Source organism: Cnephaeus nilssonii (assembly GCF_951640355.1).
Source record: "Cnephaeus nilssonii genome assembly, chromosome: 12".
Taxonomy (NCBI): domain Eukaryota; kingdom Metazoa; phylum Chordata; class Mammalia; order Chiroptera; family Vespertilionidae; genus Cnephaeus; species Cnephaeus nilssonii.
Genome location: NC_137083.1, coordinates 27,379,976 through 27,402,259, shown reverse-complemented (window position 1 = coordinate 27,402,259; position 22,284 = coordinate 27,379,976). Strand labels below are relative to the sequence as shown.

Sequence of the window (22,284 nt, the reverse complement as noted above, 5' to 3'; positions counted from 1 at the left end):
AATCACTGAGGGAGAAAGGAGGGATTAAGTTCTGCAGGAGGTACCAGAAGGGAACATCCCAGTCAGGCTTCGGAAGGTAATACATCAGCATTCCTCATGCAGTAAAACGTCAGTTTCGAATCAGTTAACTTGCAATGCCTTTAACATTCCACAGATTAAGTCCATTCCCAGTTCCTGTATGACATAACCCACAAAAAAATGTGTATTTTCAGGAAGTGGAAAAATAAATACCAGTTTGGTCTGGAAAATTGCGATTCCAAGTCTTTATATGTCACCATGTGTATGTGAACCAATATATCACTATGCTAAATGGATTTTTCCCCTTTAAATAAAAAAAAAAAATGGGGAAAATTTGAAATGCAGTACCCTACAGGAATCATACCTTTTATTATTTCCATTAAATTCCAACCATCACTTTCAAGGAAAATCTGTATTTGTTCCAGTGTCTTTTCCAGTGTCTATTTTTTTACTTTATACAGAGTAAGCAGTACAAACCAGATACTGAAAAATCAGGTTATTTATGATTGCCTTCCCACTTTTCTCTATGAAATAATTTGCCTGCATTTTCCTGTCTGGACCTATCAACTTTCAGAAAGCATGGAATGTTAATTGATGTTATGCACAAGCTGGGCTACCATTCCTCAAATTTAATAAGAAAAAAAAAAAAAAAGCAAGACCAATTGAGTTTCCTGTTTTTATTTGTGGGTTTTAGTACCCACTTCGGGGAATCAAAGTGTCTCCGTGATGGCTCATTCTTCCCTCAATTAATGTCCTCAAGGAGACCGGCTCCTCCCATCTGCTCCTGGGATGACGGTGCGGATCATCAAGCCTATTCAGGCTTCTCCCCAGGGTCCTGCTACAACATGCGCAAGTACTTCCTGGGGAAGCCTGCAGCCTACCTCACCCTTCCCACTGGGAAACACACAGACTCGGCCCTTTCTGGTGTGATTATATAAGAATAAAAGGCTTGCCTGACCCAGCCCAAAACTGAGGCGTATCCTTTAAACACCATCCTGTGCCTTGTCTTCTCAGAAACGACGGTGCATGCTGGACAGAGAGGAAACAAGTACCATGTATCTTTCAATAATAATGGGGACACATTTCCAAGGAATCCCCTGTCAAAATTCGGATGCTATAGGTAAAGTATGTCCAACGCTCGGCTGGTGGGCCACACGCCTCGTTTACACGGGAGTCTGACATGCTTGCTAAAGGATGTCATGCTGGGAAAAGTATGTGACCTCACATGTGCAGGTGGTAGTACCCCTATTCCAGGGGTGGGGAAGCAGAACACTTTTGTAAACTGAACGTCTTCCTAAGGCAAGTTATCTCCCTCCGAGAATTTCTACCACCCCCCAGCCCAATTTTCTCCTTCCCAGCTGAGGCATTAATGGGATGTGGGGAAACAATTTTTGTTGTGCAGAAGATCAGCCTCCTCGTAGCCGCTTCCATCCCCCCAGTCACTGTGATCCCGAGACATGGTCATACGTTTCTCAACGACGCTCCACACCCGGGACGGCGCTGCCCCTGATGGAGAACCACTTCGAGGCTACAGATGCTAAACACGAAGGGCACTGATGTTCCCTGTGCTGTACGTTACATCCTGAGACTGCTTTGACAACTAGCAACTTGTATGTGTTAATCCCGCCCCCTTTTCCACCCATCCCCCAATCTCCCTCCCATATGTATGGTGTTCAGGGGGTACTAGACATACGGGGGGAGGGGTAACTTCATAAGTTATAGAAATGTCTAATCACTATGCTGCACACCAGAAACTAACATAATACTCTTTGTCAACTGTACTTGAATTGTGGTAAGGCAGAAATCAGTGAAAATAAAACATAAGAAAGCTGGATTATATGCGAAAAATGACATATTTACCCAAGAGGATTCTTTGTCTTAAGGCTTAATCTAATGCTTTGAGGGCCATTCCTATAGTCATCGTAGAATCAAAGGGATTCTCCACATCCACCCTATGCCCCCGATCAGTAGCACAGCAAAGGGGCATGCCTTGTTTTTGTTTTGTTTTTTTAACCTGTGCATGAATTCACTGTCGGTAAAGCAGGCTTTTCAAAGAGAAGGGTTATCAGTGCCTACGTCTAGGCTCCTCGTTTTATCTTTGGGGTGCAGAAGTTCATAAAAATTCATCTCAGGAACAATGAACTGGAAGGAGAAATAGAAGCTACACCCAAGTCAATAGCTGTTTTGTTTTTTGGGGCCTGAATGGGACATAGAACAGGATATCATAACGGTAATTCTTTGCCAAAACAGAGCCCTTTCTCTTTGGGCCTGGGCGAGCCTCTGCCCGGCAGGGTGGTGCTACTTGTTTATGGGCCATCCAAGTTCAACGCACATTTAATTTTTTTTTTTTTTTCCCAGTTGACAGCAGAGCTTCATAGGAGTGCTCTCACACACCTGTGCAGGCACCCCGGCTGCTCCTCCCACCAGGATGCTGCAGACAGGGCAAGGTTCCTGGTGCTCTCTTCCCCCCTACCTGGGGCTGTGCTTCCCCTGACGTTATATATACACACACGCAGCTCTGAAAAGAGGGTTACGGCAAACAGCGTTTGGGAATCTGTAACTGATTCCTTTCTAGCGACTAAGATGCAACAAGCTATTTCTGCACCGGGTCCTGTCCACAGCGAGCCCGGCCCGGAGGTGTCTGTAGCGGGGAGCAGAACGCCTCCCTCCTCCCCACCGCTTCCCTCCTCCCCACCGCTACAGAACCAAGTGCAGAGGCTTTGCCCACCAGCTGACCACCGGCAATAACAACATTGGGGGCAGGGAACGTTGACCATTCGAAAGAGGAAAAACGAGCTTCGTGAAAGAAGAGCACTTTCTCACTCACCACTGAGGTCAGGGCCATCTGAAAACTGTAGATGCGGGCAAGGCCGAAGTCAGCCAGTTTTATTTGTCCACTGCTGGTCACCAGGATGTTCTGTGGTTTTAGATCACGATGCACGACTCGGTGAGAATGAAGAAAGTCCAGGCCTCGGAGAAGCTGAAACATCATGTCCTAAGTAAGACCGAGAGAGAAAATCCACACACAGTCAGAACAGAAGCGCAACAGGCCAAGCCCTCGGCGCTCAGGGGAGTGCTCGGCACACAGAAAGCATCTGAGAAACATTTGCTGAATGAATGAACCCGTCTCCCTTCCTACCTCTCTACTCTCCCATTCTCAAGACCACTATGAACATGTCTATTCTGGAGCTTTACTTTATTAATGAAAGGACAATTTAAAAATAGCTTCAGACGGCATAGGAAATATTCTGGAAGAACATATATCAAACTGGTGTCAGTGGTTAATGCCGGGGAGAGGAACTGGGAGGTGGTGGAGAGAGGGGAATATTTTTTACTTCGTGTACTTCTATATGGTTTAGTATTTGATCTCAATAGTTAAAATCCAGTGAATAATAACAATAATAGTAATTGTTATTTTATAGCACCACGTATTAAGCTGACACTGTGTCAAGCACTGTTCTAAGTACCTTCTATTTAATAGCTCACTCAATCTATACCATAACATTAAGGTAAATAATATCATCACCCCATTTTACAAGTCAAGAAAGTGATACACAGTAGATGTATGTAATTAGCCCAAAGTCACACCACTAGCAAGAGACAGTTTTGATTCAAAAAGTCCAGAAAAAGTGAATTCAAATTCCTAATGCACTCCTTTATCAGATCAATGATGGGAGGAGTAGTAGGTAAAACCAGGTAAGCCATTTAACCTCGCTGAGCCTCAGTTTTCCTATCTGTAAAATGGCAAAGTACCAAAACCATTTTGTAGGACCATTGTTTGTAAAGCACTAAGCATAGTAGCAAGCATTCAATACATGGTAGCTGTTATTGCCATGCTTATTAACCAGCATAAAGCAGGGGGGCATTCAGAAAATAAACCAATAAAATCACATCTCTTTCTAATTTTAGAACTGATAAAATTAGATACAACATTTAAAATTCAGAAAGAGTGTCTGGAAGTAGGAATTTAAAATTTGACCGTGATATGATACTCTGAAATCTGGGGTTAATAAGACTGATCTACCTCTCAAAATATTGTGAGAATGGTATATACAAGGGAGGACAGACTTTATCTTGTTCATATAAAGGGTAGGAAAATGATTAGGCAGCACCACGGGCTTTACGGCTGTGGGGTGATGTGGTGTGAGGACACACGCTTAATCAGCAGCTGGACCACTAAGCCCCTCGCGGAGAACAGCGTATTTGGTTACTGGTTTAAGGTACGAGTTCTTCCTTTAGAGAGGGGGGTTCTGTTTTCCCATCCCAGCTTGTTTAAAATGGAAGCCTTAGCTTTTCCATTTATATCATGGAGAAAACAGTGCTTCCTTTTCATACTATTATGAGGTTTAAATGAAGCAATGTATGCAAAGGGGTTATGAAGTTTCTGGCACAGATATCGTTTACCTATGATAATTATTAAAATGTCTTGTTTCCTGGGGGAGACAGAGTCACGAACAACCACAGGAAAATGCGGTCAGCGCTACAAGGTCAGTGCACAAAGGGCTAAGGGTGGGTATGCAAGGACACCGGTGAACTGGGATCTTCTTGAGATCCACCTGGATGGGGACAGTCGTCCCCGCTTACCCGCAGTTTCACTCTCCACTGTTTCAATGACCCACAGTTAACCAGGGTCCTAAAAAAATTATCAATGGGGGAAAAAAGGAGACATATGTACTACTATTTGTAATACTTTAAACAATAAAATAAAAATAATTAAAAATAGACAAAAAGTTTCCAGACCACCACCACCCCCCAAAAAAATTAAACGGGAAATTCTATAAATAAACAATTCGTACGTTCTAAATGCTCTTCTGAGTAGTGTGATGAAATCTGTGCTGTCCCACTCTGTCCCACCTGGAACATGGGTCATCCCTTTGTCCAGTGTGTCCACGCTGAATACACTACCCGATTGTTAGTCACTTGACAGCCCTCTCAGTCGTTAGACTGGTTAACAGGTATTTTGACAGAGAGAGAGAGAGAAAGAGAGAGAGATGGGTTGGGGATAAGAGGGGAAGGGAAGGGGAAGGGGGAGAGAGTGAGCACATTCTCATAACGTTTACTACAGTATAATGCTATAACTGTTCTACTTTACTAGTTATTGTTAATCTTTTACAGTGCCTAATTTATAGGTCAAACTTTATCACAGGTATGTAAGTATAGGAAAAAACATAGTCTATATAGGGTTTGGTACTATTGTGGTTTCAGGCAACCACTGTGGATAAGGGGGGACCTACTATCTTCTGAATCTCCAAAGCTGAAAACTCTGGAGAAGACTGTACTGTCCACATATAGTCAGTCCTTCGAGACTTAAGAACCACTATAGGCCAAACAACAATGAATAAACATGAGTGTGAAAATGAACACAAAATGTTAAGGAAAGTACTCTTCCGCTGTGGCAAATAAGTCTTTATTGAAAACATATGCACACACTTGTAAGCACTAAATTTTAAATAGCATGACTAACCTAAAGTAATGTTATGTTGACTCATCATTTTTAGCTTCTTGTACACCAAGTACCAACCATTTAAAATGGCACAAAGAATAAATCTGCTTGGCTCAGATTTCACTGTCCAAACCATAAGCAGCAAATTCGCAGAACAAAAATTTAAAACTCTGAACTAATTAATTAATCATAAGGCTCATCTAACTTTATAGAAAGCCTGAACTACAGAGTAAATAAATGTGCACTGCTTTTATTTGTGCCTTTATTTATATAGCACATACTATATGATTTTTAAAGTTATAAAATTGGTGTATGCTTAATGCAGTAAATTATGAAATTTTAAAAATTCCATAGGAAGGACAAAAATCACTCAAAATCCTACCCTTTAGAACAGAGAAATCTTCACTCTTAAATAATTTTTGTGTCTTTCTTGTCTGTGTTTTAAAAATCACATGTAGGTATAAAAAGAATATATGGTTATATTATTATAATTTATATAAGTACTATAATCATAATATAACTTATATAAATATTATACATTTGTGTCATAGTATGTTAAATATGTTTATAAATAAAAATGGTTATTATTCTATATATATTATTTTGTGGTTCTTTTAAAAAAATTTAATAATTCATTGTAAATATTTTGCCACAACAACAAAACTTCTACAAAAAAGTTTTTTATACAATATGATTTTTAACGGCTGCATGGTTTTCCACCCTGCGATATACCATAATCATTATTTGTTTTTAGTTGTGTTATTTTGGAACCTGTGCTAAGAGTCTAGCTTTCCTTTGTTTAAAGGGGAACGTAGATGAAAATGACTTAACATCCCATCTAAGCACGGGTTACACAGTGTGAATCCACATGATTGCACTAGAAATTGATTCCATGTAAGAGATGCCTATAAATATAGGAAAAGTTAGTTCTACACAAGAATTACCATTCTTCAGATTTTTTGTTGTTGTTAGCAAACAGGGTTTTCTTTTAAACCTACTAGTTTAATATCTAGCTACAAGAAGACTTTTGAACTAGTGAGCTTTGAATTAACGATTAAAAAAAAATCTTGCCAAAAATCTCATTACCTTCAGTAATTTAATTGTGAGGTAAGTTGATGGACACAATGGACCTGTAATAAGTATGATTGGGGGAACCCCCCCTCAACCTTAACCATCACTCACTGGAATACCTACTCTCAAAAGAAACATGCACTCAACTATCTCAGGAACTCTGGTCACAAGACATGGTCCCAATTTCTGAGGATGACATGAATGGGTAAGTGGTAACACGACACAAGGTATGAAAAAACACCTTTCCTTCAGAATCACGAGCAGTGTTCCGATCAAAGACATTTCAAAGGATTCTCTACTCACATTTATTATCTGTTCTATCTCGACTTACAGTATCATGAGACGCACTTTTAAATTAGCTCCTCAGGATTTTAATCTAAATTAATCTGTGTTATACCAGGCTCAAATATTTCACAGTAATCTTAGGGACACAATGCGGAGATACTGCCAATTAAGGCTCTTTAAGTTACACATAGGTTAAGCCTTTTTATGTTACAGCGCACAGTCCTGGAAGAAAAGGTTTGAATACCTAGCCTTCCTTATGATAAACAGTCACTCGGGGCCTCACTCGGTATCTTTCTGAAACGCAAGATGGGAAAGCATGTTTCAACAGGACTGCATCATGGAATGAAGTCTGACTTCCAGTGACTTTAGATGGTGTTTTTGTCCTTGGCAACTCCCCTAAAAGACTCTGGACTTCAGTCTGAAATCTTTTAAAGCCTCTTAATTTTTTTTAGGTGTTCTAGAACTCTAACCCTCTCATTTCTTTAAAATCAAAACAAACAAACTGAAAACTTTTCTAAAAGAAAAAAGTTTTATCGCTGGGTCTTTTCCCAACTACAAAAGAGTATAAATAGGTCCATAATATACTAAAAACACTCAATTTATTCCAAACAGTAAGTCACAGAAATGACAGCTCTCAATAGATAATTCCGTATTTTTGGATACATCTAGTTAATCGAAGTGCCATATTCACATCCTTACAGTTTTAGCCACAAAAATATATATGAGTAGTTTACCTATTAAATAATTTAAAATAAGACACATACAACTTTTAGACAAAGGTAATCATTTTCCCCCCTCCTCATAATGTGTAAACCACAGTCTTTTCAAATTTGTCTCCATGTTTCGACAGAATTCTCTTTACAATGATTTACTGTTTCCTATGAAGGTTTCCAATTTATTTTGTTTCCTATGAAGGGTATCAGAGGAGTCTCGAGTTTAAAACAGATCACACAGAACAAAGGTTTTTATACTGAACATGCTGACTTCTGGTAAGGGTTATGATTACAGGACGAGAAGTGCAAGATCACAGGAGCCTATACGTAACAGGTGATGATAAAGTCATAGAGAAAGTAGAGGACTACTGACAATAATGAGGGCTAGTCCCAGGATATTTTCATTTTTTAAATTTTGCTGATAACTAATATATATAATTTTTAGTTGCAAAATCAAATACACATAAAATTTACCATCTTAACCACTTTAAGTGCACAGTTTAGTACTAAGTATATTCACACTGTTCTGCAACCAGACTTTAGAACTTTTCCATCTATCAGAACTGAAATCCTATACCCATTAAATATCTCCCATCTCTCTCTCCCTGCCCAGACTCTGGCAACCACCCTTCTGCTGTCAGTCCTTATGAATTTGACTGCTCTAGATACCTCATGTAAGTGCAATCCTCCTGTATTTTTGTGACTGGCTTATTACACTTAGCGTAACATCTTCAAGGTTCATCCCTGCGTAGCATACATCAGAATGTCCTTCCTTTTTAAGGCTGAGTAATACTCGGTTGTGTGAATGTACCACATTTTGCTTATCCATTCATCAGCTGTTGATGGATACTTGGGTTGCTTCCGCCTTTTGGCTATTCTAAATAATGCTGCTACGAACATGGGCGTACAAGTATGTCTTTGCGACACTGCTTTCAATTCTTTTGTATATATGTACCCACAAGTGGAACTGGTAGATCTAATCCCAGGATCTTTTAAGAATCCCAGTCCTCCCATAAAATATGGTACAGTATTACTACACGGGCAATGAAGTAGAGAATAACAAAGCCTTGGTTAGGTTCTGGACAGCCAGTGAGGCAGGCTCTTACGCTCACTCCGTCCACCTGTGCACTCAGGGAGATGCTAAGTCGCAGCAGCAAGGTGACGGCACATGCACCTTTACTCTAGGACAGAACGGGGCAGGGGTCCTTATGCTTACACTGGTCAATTCACCAACGGCAACAACGGGTTGCAGAAACTGCCGCATAAGCAGTTTCCCTCCTTCTTTCTCATTTCAGTCCTCAGGAGCACCCGAAGAATGCCTTCTCCAAAATCACGAAGGGCAAAACAAACCCTGACAAAGCCAAAGGACGGTTAAAGCAAGTTCTTTAAAACTTCAGATCACTTGGAAAGTTGTAGTTTTTGGTGAATTCAAAGCAAGCAATAAATGGAAGAACCTGGAGACAAGCTACAAGAGACACTTGTGAGCTCTTTCCAAAGAAGAGCAGTCAAGCTGTGCCCTATAACCAGTTACTTCAGCACAGTGTGTGTGTGTGTGTGTGTGTGTGTGTGTGTGTGTGTGTGTGTGTGTATGTGTGTGGGGGGGGGAGGGGCGGGGGCAAGGGGTGCACTGGGAGGAGTGGCAGAGGCAGGGGAAGCAGATAACTGAGCAAGGGGACACATCGCCTTGGGACTCTTCAGCAGAAACAAATGCAAATTGGAAGTGCTGGCTTTCTATTTTTACTGCTCCTGGCAACTAGATAAAAGCATAATAAAAGTGGCTTTGTATATGGATTTTATTAATAAAAACATGTATTCTGAAGAGAGAATGAAAATAATTCACTCCTGAAAGTAATGATAATGCTGAGTAAGTAAAGAACCTGTCTCAAATAACTAGAAATAAGAGCAATTGATTTTCACCAATCCTGGAAATGTTGGTGTTTGAGGAACAATGTAATGACTAAATGGACAGTCTGAAAGAAGAAAGCATTACCTCATCAAGATGGCTATTATTAACCCACAGTGGAAAGTCATCAGGAACTGAAACTACAAATATGCAATGTTAATTATAAATTCTTGGGAGAAGGATATAACAATCAGCACTGTATAAATAAGAATATACAAAGTATAAGGTGCCTAGGTTGTTGGCTAATGACTCAAACAGTTTTTGTTCTATAAACATTGTATTACAATCTTTTAAAAATCATTTAACAATATACCATGGATATTTCTCCATTTCAACACGTATTCTTTATAATATAAAATTTTAAAAACATTGGGACAGCATGGATGAACCTGGAAAGTATTATACCGAATGAAATAAGCCAGTCGTAGAAAGACAAATATCACATGATCCCACTTATAAGTGGAATCTAATGAATATAATAAACTGACGAACAAAATAGGTCCAGAGGCATTGACCAGACTGACAAATCTCAGAGTGGGCAGGGGAGACAGGCAGAGATTAACCAAAGACCTCATACACATACGTGCATAACCAAAGGACACAGACAATACTGTTAAGTCCTAGGGTGTGGCAGGGGCTAGGAGGTGCGTAAAGGGGGGAAAACTGGGGGACATTTGTAGTACTGTCAACAGTAAAATACAACGAACAAAAACAAACAAAACAACAACAAAATATTATGCTTTATAATGGCTGTATTTGGTAGAAATATCTTCTCATCTTTCCCTGTTGTCCCTCTCAATTCCCTCTTTTGAGAATGTTCCTCTCACTACATACTTCCCTTCTCTCCAAATGAGGTAATGTATTAGAGAAGTTGGTTTTCCATAGCATGGAACATATTATCATTTTCCTACTAGAGTAGACATTATTGGTTGTCAGCTATGAAGGACTGATCCAAGGCAATCACATTCCCATTTGCTAGGAATTGATGTAGGGATGGACATGAGACCCCGTCCTGGCCAATGCGATGTAGGGGCAGGATGTACGTCTGCTATAGAGTTCTGGTAAGTAATTTTTTCTTTTACAAGAGGATCATAGTATAAAACTCTCTGGTGAACTTCCTCCTCTCCTCCGCAAATCTTATACTAAATGCTACTGCTTGAGGGCATGAACTTGCAGTAGAACCATCTTGAAACAGAAAGGAAGACAGCTCTGCACATATAAAATGCCAGAGAGTAATGAGAAAAAGAGTCTGGATCTTTGATGACATCACTGAATAGCTAATCCACTTTGGGGCTGCCCACCTCTGGCCTTGGTGTTACATCAGCAATAATGCCCTTCCTTACAGCCATTTTGTTGTTCACGGAGTGTTCTGTAACTCGCAGCTGAAATTTATTTTAACAAATCTCACGTAACTAAAATTATATACTTTTACAACACTAAGTCTTTCCTTTCTACACATGCTGCGGTTCTCTATTCAAGTCTTCTGCCTTCCACAGTCAAGTTTTGTCATTTTTTTTGTTTTCATACACTTCCTATACCTGCGAAGCCCCCACAATCGTGGGTCTGGTCCTCACCTTTCCTTACATGTATTCCTTACTGTTTCCCACTGATCTCGTCCCTCAAGTCCATCCTTAACACTCTAGCTAGCATGACCTTTTTAACATACAAACTTGATCCTACCAGATGATTCTCATGCCGGATCATCCTCAGACGAAGCCCACCTAACTTCTGGCCTCGCCTCAGGGAACGCCTGTGGACTTGTGCCATCTTTACTCACTGCTCTATGGCCTGGCCCCATCTTCTGAGAGTAGGGTCTGCTCTCATCCCTCTTATTCCAGATGCACTAGGATCTTAGCACACTGTATCAACAGGTGTCAATAAATGTCCAATGGCTTTTCATAATGAAGCAAGTAGTAACTAACTAACTGGAAAATGACCATGAAATCTATAAAAGCCGTGAGCTTAGAAAAAATCACTGACTCCTCCCAGGGAGGAAAACTTCAGCAGGTGATAAAACAACAGGGGAACCAGAAAAAGTAGATTTGGATTTGGGAATAAGGACCCAAGAGATATGGCATATAAGTCAGTATTCCTATCTATCAGCCATTAAAACATTTTCAGATGTGTATTAAAACTTTTGGTTCATTATTTTAGAAGTATAACCATCTAGGCCTAAAATGAACACGGAAGTATGGAATAAAAATGGTGAAGGAGGTTTCCTTTCTACTTTCCCACCCCTATTCAGAATTCTTTTAGCAACTTGCCCACCAAAAGACATGGGTTTTAGCATGTTTCACAGCTGGGGTTATGACTCTAAGCAAATCACTCAGCCTCTCTCATCCCTAAGAGAAGCATTCTGGGGATCAAATCACTTTGCCTGAGTCACTTCTTGGATACAGAACTGGACCACTCTTCTAATAGTTTAATTTCATATGGTCACATTGGTATTTCTCTAAGTGTGGTCTCCAAATCCAGTGCTATTGACTAAGTTCCATTTCACCTTAACCACTAGCTAACTGACTAACCAACTCCCAACTTTTCTGAACCTCGGTTTTTTCATTTATAAAAATTAGGATAAATCCTGCCCTGCCTCCATTGTAAGACTACACAGAACTGAGATATCTGACGGTTCTATATTATATATTTAATCTTTTTTTTTAAAAAAAACTGTCCAGTGCTGTTAAGCTAGACTGTGAATTCCCTGAGGAACAGGAATGGGGTGCATTTGTATATTCTCCACAGAATCCAATAAGGCACCTTACACAGACATATCTGTTGATTTTACTTGATTTGACGAATCACTCAACAGTTTGCAGAAAGAAGATGACGTATAATGACTTCTGCTCTTGGCTCTGTGCACAGGAGTTATATGAACAGCCTCACTAATTAAACTGATTCCTGAGTTGTTAGTGAAAAAGGCCACAATCCTTCATTGTGGTTTATTGGTTATTCACTAAGAATATATCGAATGCTTGCCAAGTGGAGGCACAAAACAAGTACAGAAGAAATTCCTCTTGCCCATGTATATAACCTAAGTGAGCCATCTGCTCTGGGGATGTAAATTTCCGTTTTTGAGAGCAGTATGTTGTAAAAGAAAGAGCACTGAATTTAGAGCTAAAAGCACTGGATCTGAATTTCTGCTTACTAGTTATATAATCTAAGGCAGGTCACTTATAACCTTAGAAAAGGAAATAACCTCAAAAAGGAGATATCTAATAATTATTATACATTTTAATAATATATATTAAGTAGGACATTAAATATTTAAGTACTTTAAAAAATTTATCTTTATTGTTGGAAGTGTTACAGATGGCCCCTGTTTTTTTCCCCCATTGACCCCCTCCATCCCGCACTCGCCCTTCCCAAGCCTTCACCAGGCTATTGTCTGTGTTCATGGGCTGTGCATATCTATATATATAAAAGGCTAATATGCTAAGTGTCCCTCCTACTGTCCATCTATATATATAAAAGGCTAATATGCTAAGTGTCCCTCCTACTGTCCGACTGGTCGCTATGACATGCACTGACCACTAGGGAGCAGATGCTCAACGCAGGAGCTGCCGAGCTGCAGTGACTTGGCAGCAGCGGTTCTCAGGTGACGCACCCTGAAACCAGAGAGAAGGGAACCCAATTCCTCGTGGGGCCATGCGATTCACCTTCATGGCCGTGGGTTATGTTGTTGCTGGGCACTGTCGGCCCCCAATCTGGTTTACTGCACACTTGCATTTGTGTTCCACACCCTGTACGACAGCAACTTTGCAGAGTGCCCTCTCGCACTCTGGGACCCCTTGGGAGATGTCAGAGAGCCGGTTTCGGCCGATCCCCACAGGCCAGGCCGAGGGACCCCACCTGCTGGAGGGACCCTGCTCACTCTGCAGACACCGGGGAGGGACTGAGGGAGGTTGGCTCCAGGGGGTGTCTGGCCCTTCTCGCCCAGTCCTGCCCCACCGGCCACCTTCTACTTAACTTCCTTTCAACGTGCACAAATCCGTGCACCGGGTCACTAGTATGCATGTAAGTTCCCCTGTTAATCTCATCCCCCCTAACCCCCACCATCATCTTTCCTCTGACATTCGTCAGTCTGTTCCATGCTTCTAAGCACTTTATATAGTGTAAAGTACATGCACATAATGAAGTGCTACCATTCATATAAAAGAAATATGAAGCCCCTACTATGTATAAGGCATTGCACTAGGCGATGTTACACACGAGCACTGAAGACAGGGACCCAGGGAACTCCTATTTTCCTGGGGAGAGAAGACATACATATGCACCTACACACTTCAAGTCAGTATGTGGCAAGGACCACCAATGACACAGCACTGAGGAAGCACGGAGGAGGAAGCCGGTTTGGAGGGGGGCTACTATTAGATCTGGTTGGGGAAGCACCTGCCTGGAAGACCACACGAGCAGGGGCTTAGAGGAGAGCAAGTGATTAGGTACTGGAGACCAGAAACAGCCCCTGGAGGGCACACTACTAACTGGGACCACTCTGCACAGGGCTTTATTGCTGGGCTGGTGCAGGGAGTCTATAGTGTCTTACCTGGTAGTCAATGGGAAACTAGTGACAATGTTGAAAGATTAGCAATAGCCATGCTATTATGGGTATACAGAATGGGTGGGAGGTGCTATCAGGAGGCATTTATTCTACTCTGGACATAAGACAGTAAGGGTGTGAACTAGAAATGTTAGAAAGGGAAAGCAAGGGGGAAGACAATTCAAGAGACAAGCGTAGAATGTTAATGTTTATTTTCAAGGGTCAACTTTAACTGGACATCTTTTGAGGGCTCTACTACCTCTCCAGGTTACACACTGGGTGACTTTGGGGCTGTCATATAACATCCTCTCCCCTAGCATCTAGCCTTAGTTTCCTCATCTGTAAAATGGGTCAGACAACATTCTCTTGCAGGCTGCTTATCAGGACTAAAAACAATTTGTGAACCTCCCAGTTTGCGTAACAGGTTTGGAACTGGTGCCATTAAATCAAGAAGAGGACCCACCATTATCAATGGCATCTGGCCACACTCCAGTAAGTTCAGATCTATCTAGTTTTCTCCAGTTAGTACGTGGACAGCCTCCCATCTTCCCAAACAATCATTATTAAAATAAAAAAATGCAATTGTGCCCTAACCAGTTTGGCTCAGTGGATAGAGCATCGGCCTGCGAACTCAAGGGTCCCAGATTCGATTCTGGTCAAGGGCATATACCTTGGTTGCAGGCACATCCCCAGTGGGGAGTGTACAGGAGGCAGCTGATCAATGTTTCTCTCTCATCGATGTTTCTAACTCTCTATCCCTCTCCCTTCCTCTCTGTAAAAAATCAATAAAATATATATTAAAAAATGCAATTCTGTGCCTATTAAAGGATATAATCTGTAAATATTTATTACTTTAATTAAATCAAGTATGAAGTCATTTGTTCTTAATTTTGAAAGTCTATAGATTGCTAGGTATAGAAGGTCCTCAGAAATCATCTGGCATGGCTGATGTGGTTCAGTAGTTGAGCATGGAAATATGAACCAGGAAGTCACAGTTTGAGTTCCGATTGGGGCATATGCCTGGGTTGTGGGCTCGATCCCCAGTGTGGGGCATGAAGGAGGCAGATGATCAATGATTCTCTCTCATCATTGAGGTTTCTATCTCTCGCTCCCTCTCCCTTCCTCTCTGAAATCAATACAAACATATTTAAAAAAAAAAGAAATGATCTGTTATTATTCGCTGAATGTATTGTCTCTTTCTGCAAATAACTAAACTTTCTAGGGTGGCTTTAAGTTACTTTTTACCCGTTCTTGAACTGATTTCTCTGTGGGGCGCCTCCAACTGTTGAGGTTCCCTCACACTGTCCTATGGGTGCTTTCATGGGATAATAACCATGCACTATAAAAATGCAATATACATTTTTACTTAATGAACATACATATTCAGAAGCTACTGCTGAGTAGGAAAAAACATTACTAATGAACTTTCTTACATAAGTTTGGTTGCTTTCCCAGCTTAACAAATAGGAACTAGAATTTGTGATATTATTTCCTCATGTGATCCATTAATGCTGAACTGTGTGCATTCCAATACCGAGAGGGGGAGAGGCACAGGCAAGGACTCTGAAAAGAACACTTAGCTTCATTTGGTCAAAAAATGGTCTTTACAAGGGTTTTTATTACAGGTCATAAAACACTGCTCACCACAACGTACCTCTTCCTTGAGGGAGAAAAGAAATCCTTGCAGTGGTGAGAAGCTGAAAACAACACAGCGAGTATTCGTGCCTCCTTCCCATAAACACATCTGTGCATATTATCTGTTCTGGGTACAGCTGCGTGCACAGCTGTTTATGGGGGCCTTAGAAGAGGCGGCACTTCAACATTTTTGCTTTTGTGTTGTTTCAAGGACTGAAACTTTAAGCTGCAGCCTGTTAGGAGAGAGGCAGCAAATGTATCTCTAGGGGGAGGAGGCCCATATGCTCCTCACGAATAACTTCTTCCATCTACAGGCAGAAGAGGCTCTGGGTGGTCACAGCTAGTCAGGAAAAAGCGTGGAGGCCAAGAGAAAAGGGGACCTTTAGGCCAAGTGGAACTGAAGAGCTACTCCCCATGGCAAAAATGAGAACGAGGTGAAGAATCTAACGACTCTCTTACAAGGAACAATTCAGCAAGGTAACTTAAAATAGGCATTCCACTAGGAATGGCCCAGGGAAACATGGGCAACGCTGTGGCTGGGGAACTCTTAGTCTTCAGAGTATCCAGTCACTCCTTGGACTGGCTGTTGTCTCAAACATGTCCTTCTTGCCTTCACACCTTCTCCTGGCTCACCTAAAACTCCCAGTCAGCTTTTTTTTTTTTAAATCATTCTCTTTCCAGGTACCATAAAATCATCCTCCATTTCGCCTTACATGGATCTTCTAAGGCCTCATCTTAGTAGCTACCTGCCCATCCCTACTCCCATAATTGAAACTGCCGAGGGAAAACCATCACACAAAAGAGTGGTTACAAATCCCAGTCGCTGATTTCATCTGGGCTTTCAGTATTACTTTCTGTGGGTCCCTGCTCAGCTCCTTTTTCTGTTGTCCACAATGGTTACCGCAAACATTCACCATTTGTTTGTGTTCCCAATCATGTGTCCCATAAATATTTCCAATTCTAAATTGTCTTCACCTCCTCAACTCATTCATTCGTGGCTCCAACTATGATTTAGTCATAATCTGAGGCATTCCAAGTCACAATGGCAGCTGGGACGGCTCTCTTGAGTTTCAAACATGCAAACTTAAGTGCTTCCTGCTCATGCTTTCTAGAATATTCCACAACTACAATTTCAATATGCTCCCAAATAACAACACAGTTTCTTCACCTCCATCAAATCTGTTCCTCAACCTGAATTTCTTACCACCGTGCACACAAATGATTGCTCCAGAAATCTGACAGACATTCTAGATCCCTTCTCTCTTCTCAACCACATTATCAGTTTCTAAACTACCTTTCAAACCAGCCCTTCTCTCTCATCTCCACAGTCCTTGTCGAGTCACCAGTATCTCTTCCTGGATGACTGCAATAGTGCTCCAGTACAGGTGGCTCCTGTCTTTAGATGAACATCTTTAAGCTTTTTTCCCCCACAGTGTTGGCTAAATGATAGTCCTAAAATGTCAACCTGAATCACACAGAAGTCCCTATGACAGAGGTAGAACCTAGCTGGCTACCTAAAGCACTTAAATGTCTGATGACCTAAGTAGGTCTGATTTCATTTCCAGCTGTGTTCATGCTCTGAAGGTGACATGCTGTATTATAGCTCTGTTCCTTTGCAATGCTATTCCCACGCCTAGAATGTTCCCTCCACTGCTCTACCCCCAACATACACACTGGTCTATCAGGCTCTTTCCAATGTGTCTTTCTAGATTTACTTTAAGTAGACCTTGGCCAAGTCCTGGAATTCTCACACACACAGGCTAAGCGAAGTGCTCCCCTTTTTAAAAACAACAACATGTGTATTGATTTCAGAGAAAGAGAGAGGGGGAGATAGAAACATCAATGATGAGAGAGAATTACTGATCAGCTGCCTCCTGCACGCCCCACACTGGGGATCGAGCCCGCAACCCAGGCATGTGCCCTGACGGGGAATCCAACCATGACCTCCTGGTTCGTGGGTCTACACTTAACCACTGAGCCACTGGGGCTGGGCGGCGCCCCCCTTCTCTATCCCACAGCACTCTTAGGAGTAGTGCTGTTACAGAGCTTATTCTACTTCACCGGAATCGTGTTTCCCCCTCACCAGCTTAGAGGCCCTTCACCCAGAAGAAGAAACTGGAAGTGGGGATGGGGTGAGAAAAATAAAGGAGCATCCCAGGCCTTTTACAGACACTGTTTTTCCCCAGGCACTTCGCATACATTATTTCCTTTCTCACAGCCCCCCCCTGAGTAAATTCATATTCATTCATTCTGAATTTGTGACACAGGCCAACTCTGGCAGGCGCTGTGCTAGGCTGGAAAACAAGCATGCCTGGTCTCACAGAGCTGACAAAGAGGGGGAGATTCTGGAGGTCTAGCAAGGTGCCTGCCAGCTTCCCCTGGCCGGGTGCTTCGGCTGCGCATGCCTCGGGCCCCAGTGAATAGGTATAAAGGAAATGCACAAACAATGTTTTAAAAATATGCTATAGCCTGGCAATTCCACTTCTAGGAATGCATCCTACAGAACCAACAGCACAAATTTACAAGTCAATACAAACAGGATCCATGCTATTTTGTCTGAAACAGTAAAACAAAAACAAAAACAGAACATCTAAAATGTCTACCAATAGGGGAGGGGAATAGTTAAATTATGATGAGTCTACAATGTCATATCAGGTAACCATTAGGAAGAACCCGAGTAATTCTAACATATAACTGAGATAGTCAATAGTGAAAGGGTAAGCCTTAGAGGGATACATACAGCTTGATAAATGTGTACGTGTTTATATACTACGGGTGGATATGTCTGCATCAGGGTGGCCAGGTAAAATATAGGACATTCAGTGAAATGTGAATTTCAGATAAACAACAAATAATTTTTACATGTAAATGTGTCCCACATATTACATGGGACATATTTAAACTAAAAGAAGTATCTGTTGTTTACCTGAAATTCACATTTAACAGAATATCTTTATTTTATCTGCTAAATCTGGCAAACCTATCTAAATACATAGAAAAATGTTTGGAAGGTGATTAGCTGCAGTTACAGATTGTTGCCTCTGGATGTGGGGGTAGGAAGGAGGGTATGAAAAGAAGATGTTTCTGCTTTTGTAATATTGAGTGTTTTAATTGTTAGCATGTGGATGATTTTTACTTTTTGTGTTCCCCTGGAGTAGCCAGTTAAAATTACACACACACACACACACACACACACACACACACACACACACACCTTTTACCAACCACAGTTTTAAGTTAGTAGCCAGAAATCTTTGGAAAATATAAAATTTGGTAGGTCTTTGATAAAGTTTGTGAAATGAGAAAAATCCTACAAGGATCATTTAAAAAATACTCCACAGAAACAGAAAGAACAAAGCATCGGAATTTTCTAAGGAATGATACATCCTTTTCTAAATTATATTAACAGTATTATGTCCTCAGTAAATTATTGCTGCTTAAAAATTATAAGTACAACTTAATCAGGTTTTGTTTTTAACCTCCACATCCTGACACAGATCCTAGAAGAATAAGTGACTCAATACATTTTTATACTTTTAATATTTAAAGTAAAAGCTAGAGAGTTGGTTCTCAAAGACAATGAAACAATCCATTTTAGGGAAGGGGCAATGATATAAATAACTTTGGGTTGTTTTTAGACTCATACTTAGCTGAACTGTCGAAATATTTTAGAATGAAAGCTAAGTCAACAATGACCTCTCAGGATAATCCCAAACTTCCTTTAGGCTGAGAGTCAAAAGCGTGCACGCTAACCAATGTAAAAACCCGAGTTGCACCCATCAAAACAGGACGCTATCTTGTCTCACTGTTTCCATTCCCTGCTTCTTCCCTCCTGTTTGTTGGGCTCAGCACACACAGTCTTTCAAAGGGTTCCTGAAACGTTTCATCTGGCTGTGAGCAGGCAGCTCCTCGGCACAGATTTCAGGGTCCCCTCACTTTGTCAGACATGATACTTGTTGGTTTGCCAAGAGATACCAGCTTGCCACTGCTGGTGTTTCCTTAACAGCTTATACTTGAATGTAGTTTGCTTTTTTAAAATGTGCTTGTGTAGTACATCTAAGAGGAATGTGGTATTTATACCAACCCCCATCTACACATAAGACTCTATGTATTTATGAAGCTAAAAGATAGCTAAAAGTTTTTCTTCCTTCTAGTTTATAAAACTTCTTTTCTCTTCTGGCATTGTATTTTATGCCTTTTTTTTTAAATAGACAAAATGCACAACAGAAATGGAAAGTTTTCAACATTTAAAAGCTTAGCTATGCGATTTCACTCTCTGTCACATATATTTCATTTGTAGCTAAAAATATTGTACTGAAGATTTTAAAAGTACCAGTATAAAATGTTAGAATTCCCTATTTCGAGTTGTCAAAATAGGCTAGAAAGGCATGAGGGGAACATTTTGCTTCTGGGTATTTCTATGTATTTTTACATAAGAGAGGTCCAAGTGATGATAAAGTCATGTTTGATGCTCCCTCTGAGTGAAGAGAGGGGCAGGATCCCATTCACATTCCTACACACTGGGACAAGATCTGAACACTACATATCTGACAAATGATATGCCCACAATCCATAAATCAATTAGAAAAAGACACCCACCTAACATTTAAAAACGGTGAAAGGTATAAGCAGGCACCTCACAAAACAGGAAATCTAAACGCTCAGAAGCTTATAAAGGTGTATACTGTTATTAGTCAACACAAATTTGAAAATTAAAAGTATAACAAGACACCACTACGATGGTTCAAGTTGACAACATCAAGTGTTGACAAAGATATGGTGCAACTGACCCTCCCATAGCACTGATGGGGTAATAGAAATTACAAACACACACAGTACACACTTTTATCTATATACATAAAAGCCTAATATACAAAGTGTCCCTTCAGGAGTTCGACTGACCACGAGTTCGATTGCTTGCTATGATGTGTGCTGACCACCAGGGGGGTAGTGAGGAACGAAGAAAGGCCCTGGCCAGCAGCCGGAAAAGGGAGGCCCCAACCGGCAGCTGGCAGCTGTTAGGGACCCTACCCGTGCACAAATTTTGTGCACTGAGCCTCTAGTATGAAATAAGTTAGTACAGTGATTACGTCTAGGCGGGGGTAATCAGACTGGGAGCGGGCATGGAGAAGCCTTGGAAAAGGCTTCTTGATCTGGGTGGTGGTTACATCAGCAAAAACATCTTCAGATTAGTGCACTTTGTTTATTACGTCTCTTATACCTCGGTTAGAAAAAAATGTCTTTTCAATATTCATCCAAATCTGGGAAGGTATTCCAGTTCAGGCATGCTTTTCAGGTCTGCCCTAGCAGGCTCATCATTAAAGCTTCAAGGATCAAGAGAGAAATCTCAGTTTCCCTTTGGGATCGGCTTCTTTTTACTTCTAAGTGGTATAATCACTCTGTCCAATTTCCACCTCTATTAGTTTCTAAATTGGCATATAGGAGGATGACACGTGTCATATCCTAGTATATTAGGTAATATGCATGTAAGTGCTTTGAAATATTGTGTTATATGGATGTACATATTATCATTATTTAGCCAGCATTTGAAAGAATCAAAGTTTCTTGAAACACAAAACGTGAAAAGTTAATTGTGCGTAAGATTAAAATTGTTCAATCCACTTCCTTTCACTCTATAGTTCACTGCAGTGACTCGGTACCTTTCTTGCTGGGTGACTTTGGGTATGTTTGTATATCTCATCACATCTAAAACATCATCTGTTTTAAGATTTACTATTACTTTAATGTACCACTAAGAAACAAAATCAATTGTCAATTAATCTATGACAACTTTTTCTTGTCAGACAGAAGCTTTAAGTTATGCATATTAAGAGGGTTCTTTAGACTTCTTCAGATTTGGATTTTTAATCATATATCATACTTGAACATATATCAAATTAAAATTTAAGGGAAATAATTTGATTAGGGTATTCCAAGAATTCCTTCACACTCAGTTCTCTTTCACATCACTTTCCTACTCAGCATCCTCCATGTCTATGTTTTCCCACATAATGTTGTCTGTATGATCAAGAATATTGACAGTTGAGCAACAGAGCTCCACTGTCATCTCTAGGATTTTCTTCGCGCCGTTGGCTAATCCTGCAAGTTCTCCAGCACATGTGCAGTCAACAACAGCTCAATCATGCCGGGAGCCTGACAGGGACTGTAAAATGCATTCCAAAATGGGTATCTTAGAACAGATGAGATATAGTACTTACTCTCTTTGAACCCAGTTTCCTCTTTTTTTAAAAAAAATAATTTTTTATCGTTGATAGTATTACAAATATCTCCCATCCCCCCGCCAGCTTCCTCTTTAATAAAACAATATTTATCCTTACAGGAATGTTATAAAAGATTAAATTAGATAATGTTCCGAGGTAGCATACTATTGTTTGAAAATCATTTTCCATGAGAAAGTTTAAAATGTGGCTTCATTATTTCTAGGAACCCGTGTTGCCTTTTCACTTTGGGTTGAAAATGCTTCATACTACAATTTATTTATCCATTCAGCTATCCAATAAACATTCACCGGGTAGCACATAGCAAAAGAATAAAGTGGGCACTGAGCTAAATGTTGGGGGTACTAAATTAGAGTCTTTCTCAATATAAATCTTGCATAGCTATAATATTCTTTAACCCAGTGGTCACCAACCGGTGGTCCACAGACCACTGGTGGTCC

At 40.7% G+C, this 22,284-nt stretch overlaps 1 protein-coding gene across 4 annotated transcripts in view; it reads right to left on the bottom strand.

The window, feature by feature from the left end:
- Nucleotides 1-22,284, bottom strand: part of CDK6 (cyclin dependent kinase 6) — a 212,392-nt gene that overhangs the window by 102,160 nt on the left and 87,948 nt on the right. For all 4 annotated transcript variants that reach the window (XM_079786303.1, XM_079786304.1, XM_079786306.1 and 1 more), the window contains exon 4: nucleotides 2,846-3,013. In XM_079786303.1, the coding sequence (XP_079642429.1) occupies nucleotides 2,846-3,013 (168 nt within the window). The remainder of the gene's footprint in view (nucleotides 1-2,845; nucleotides 3,014-22,284) is intronic.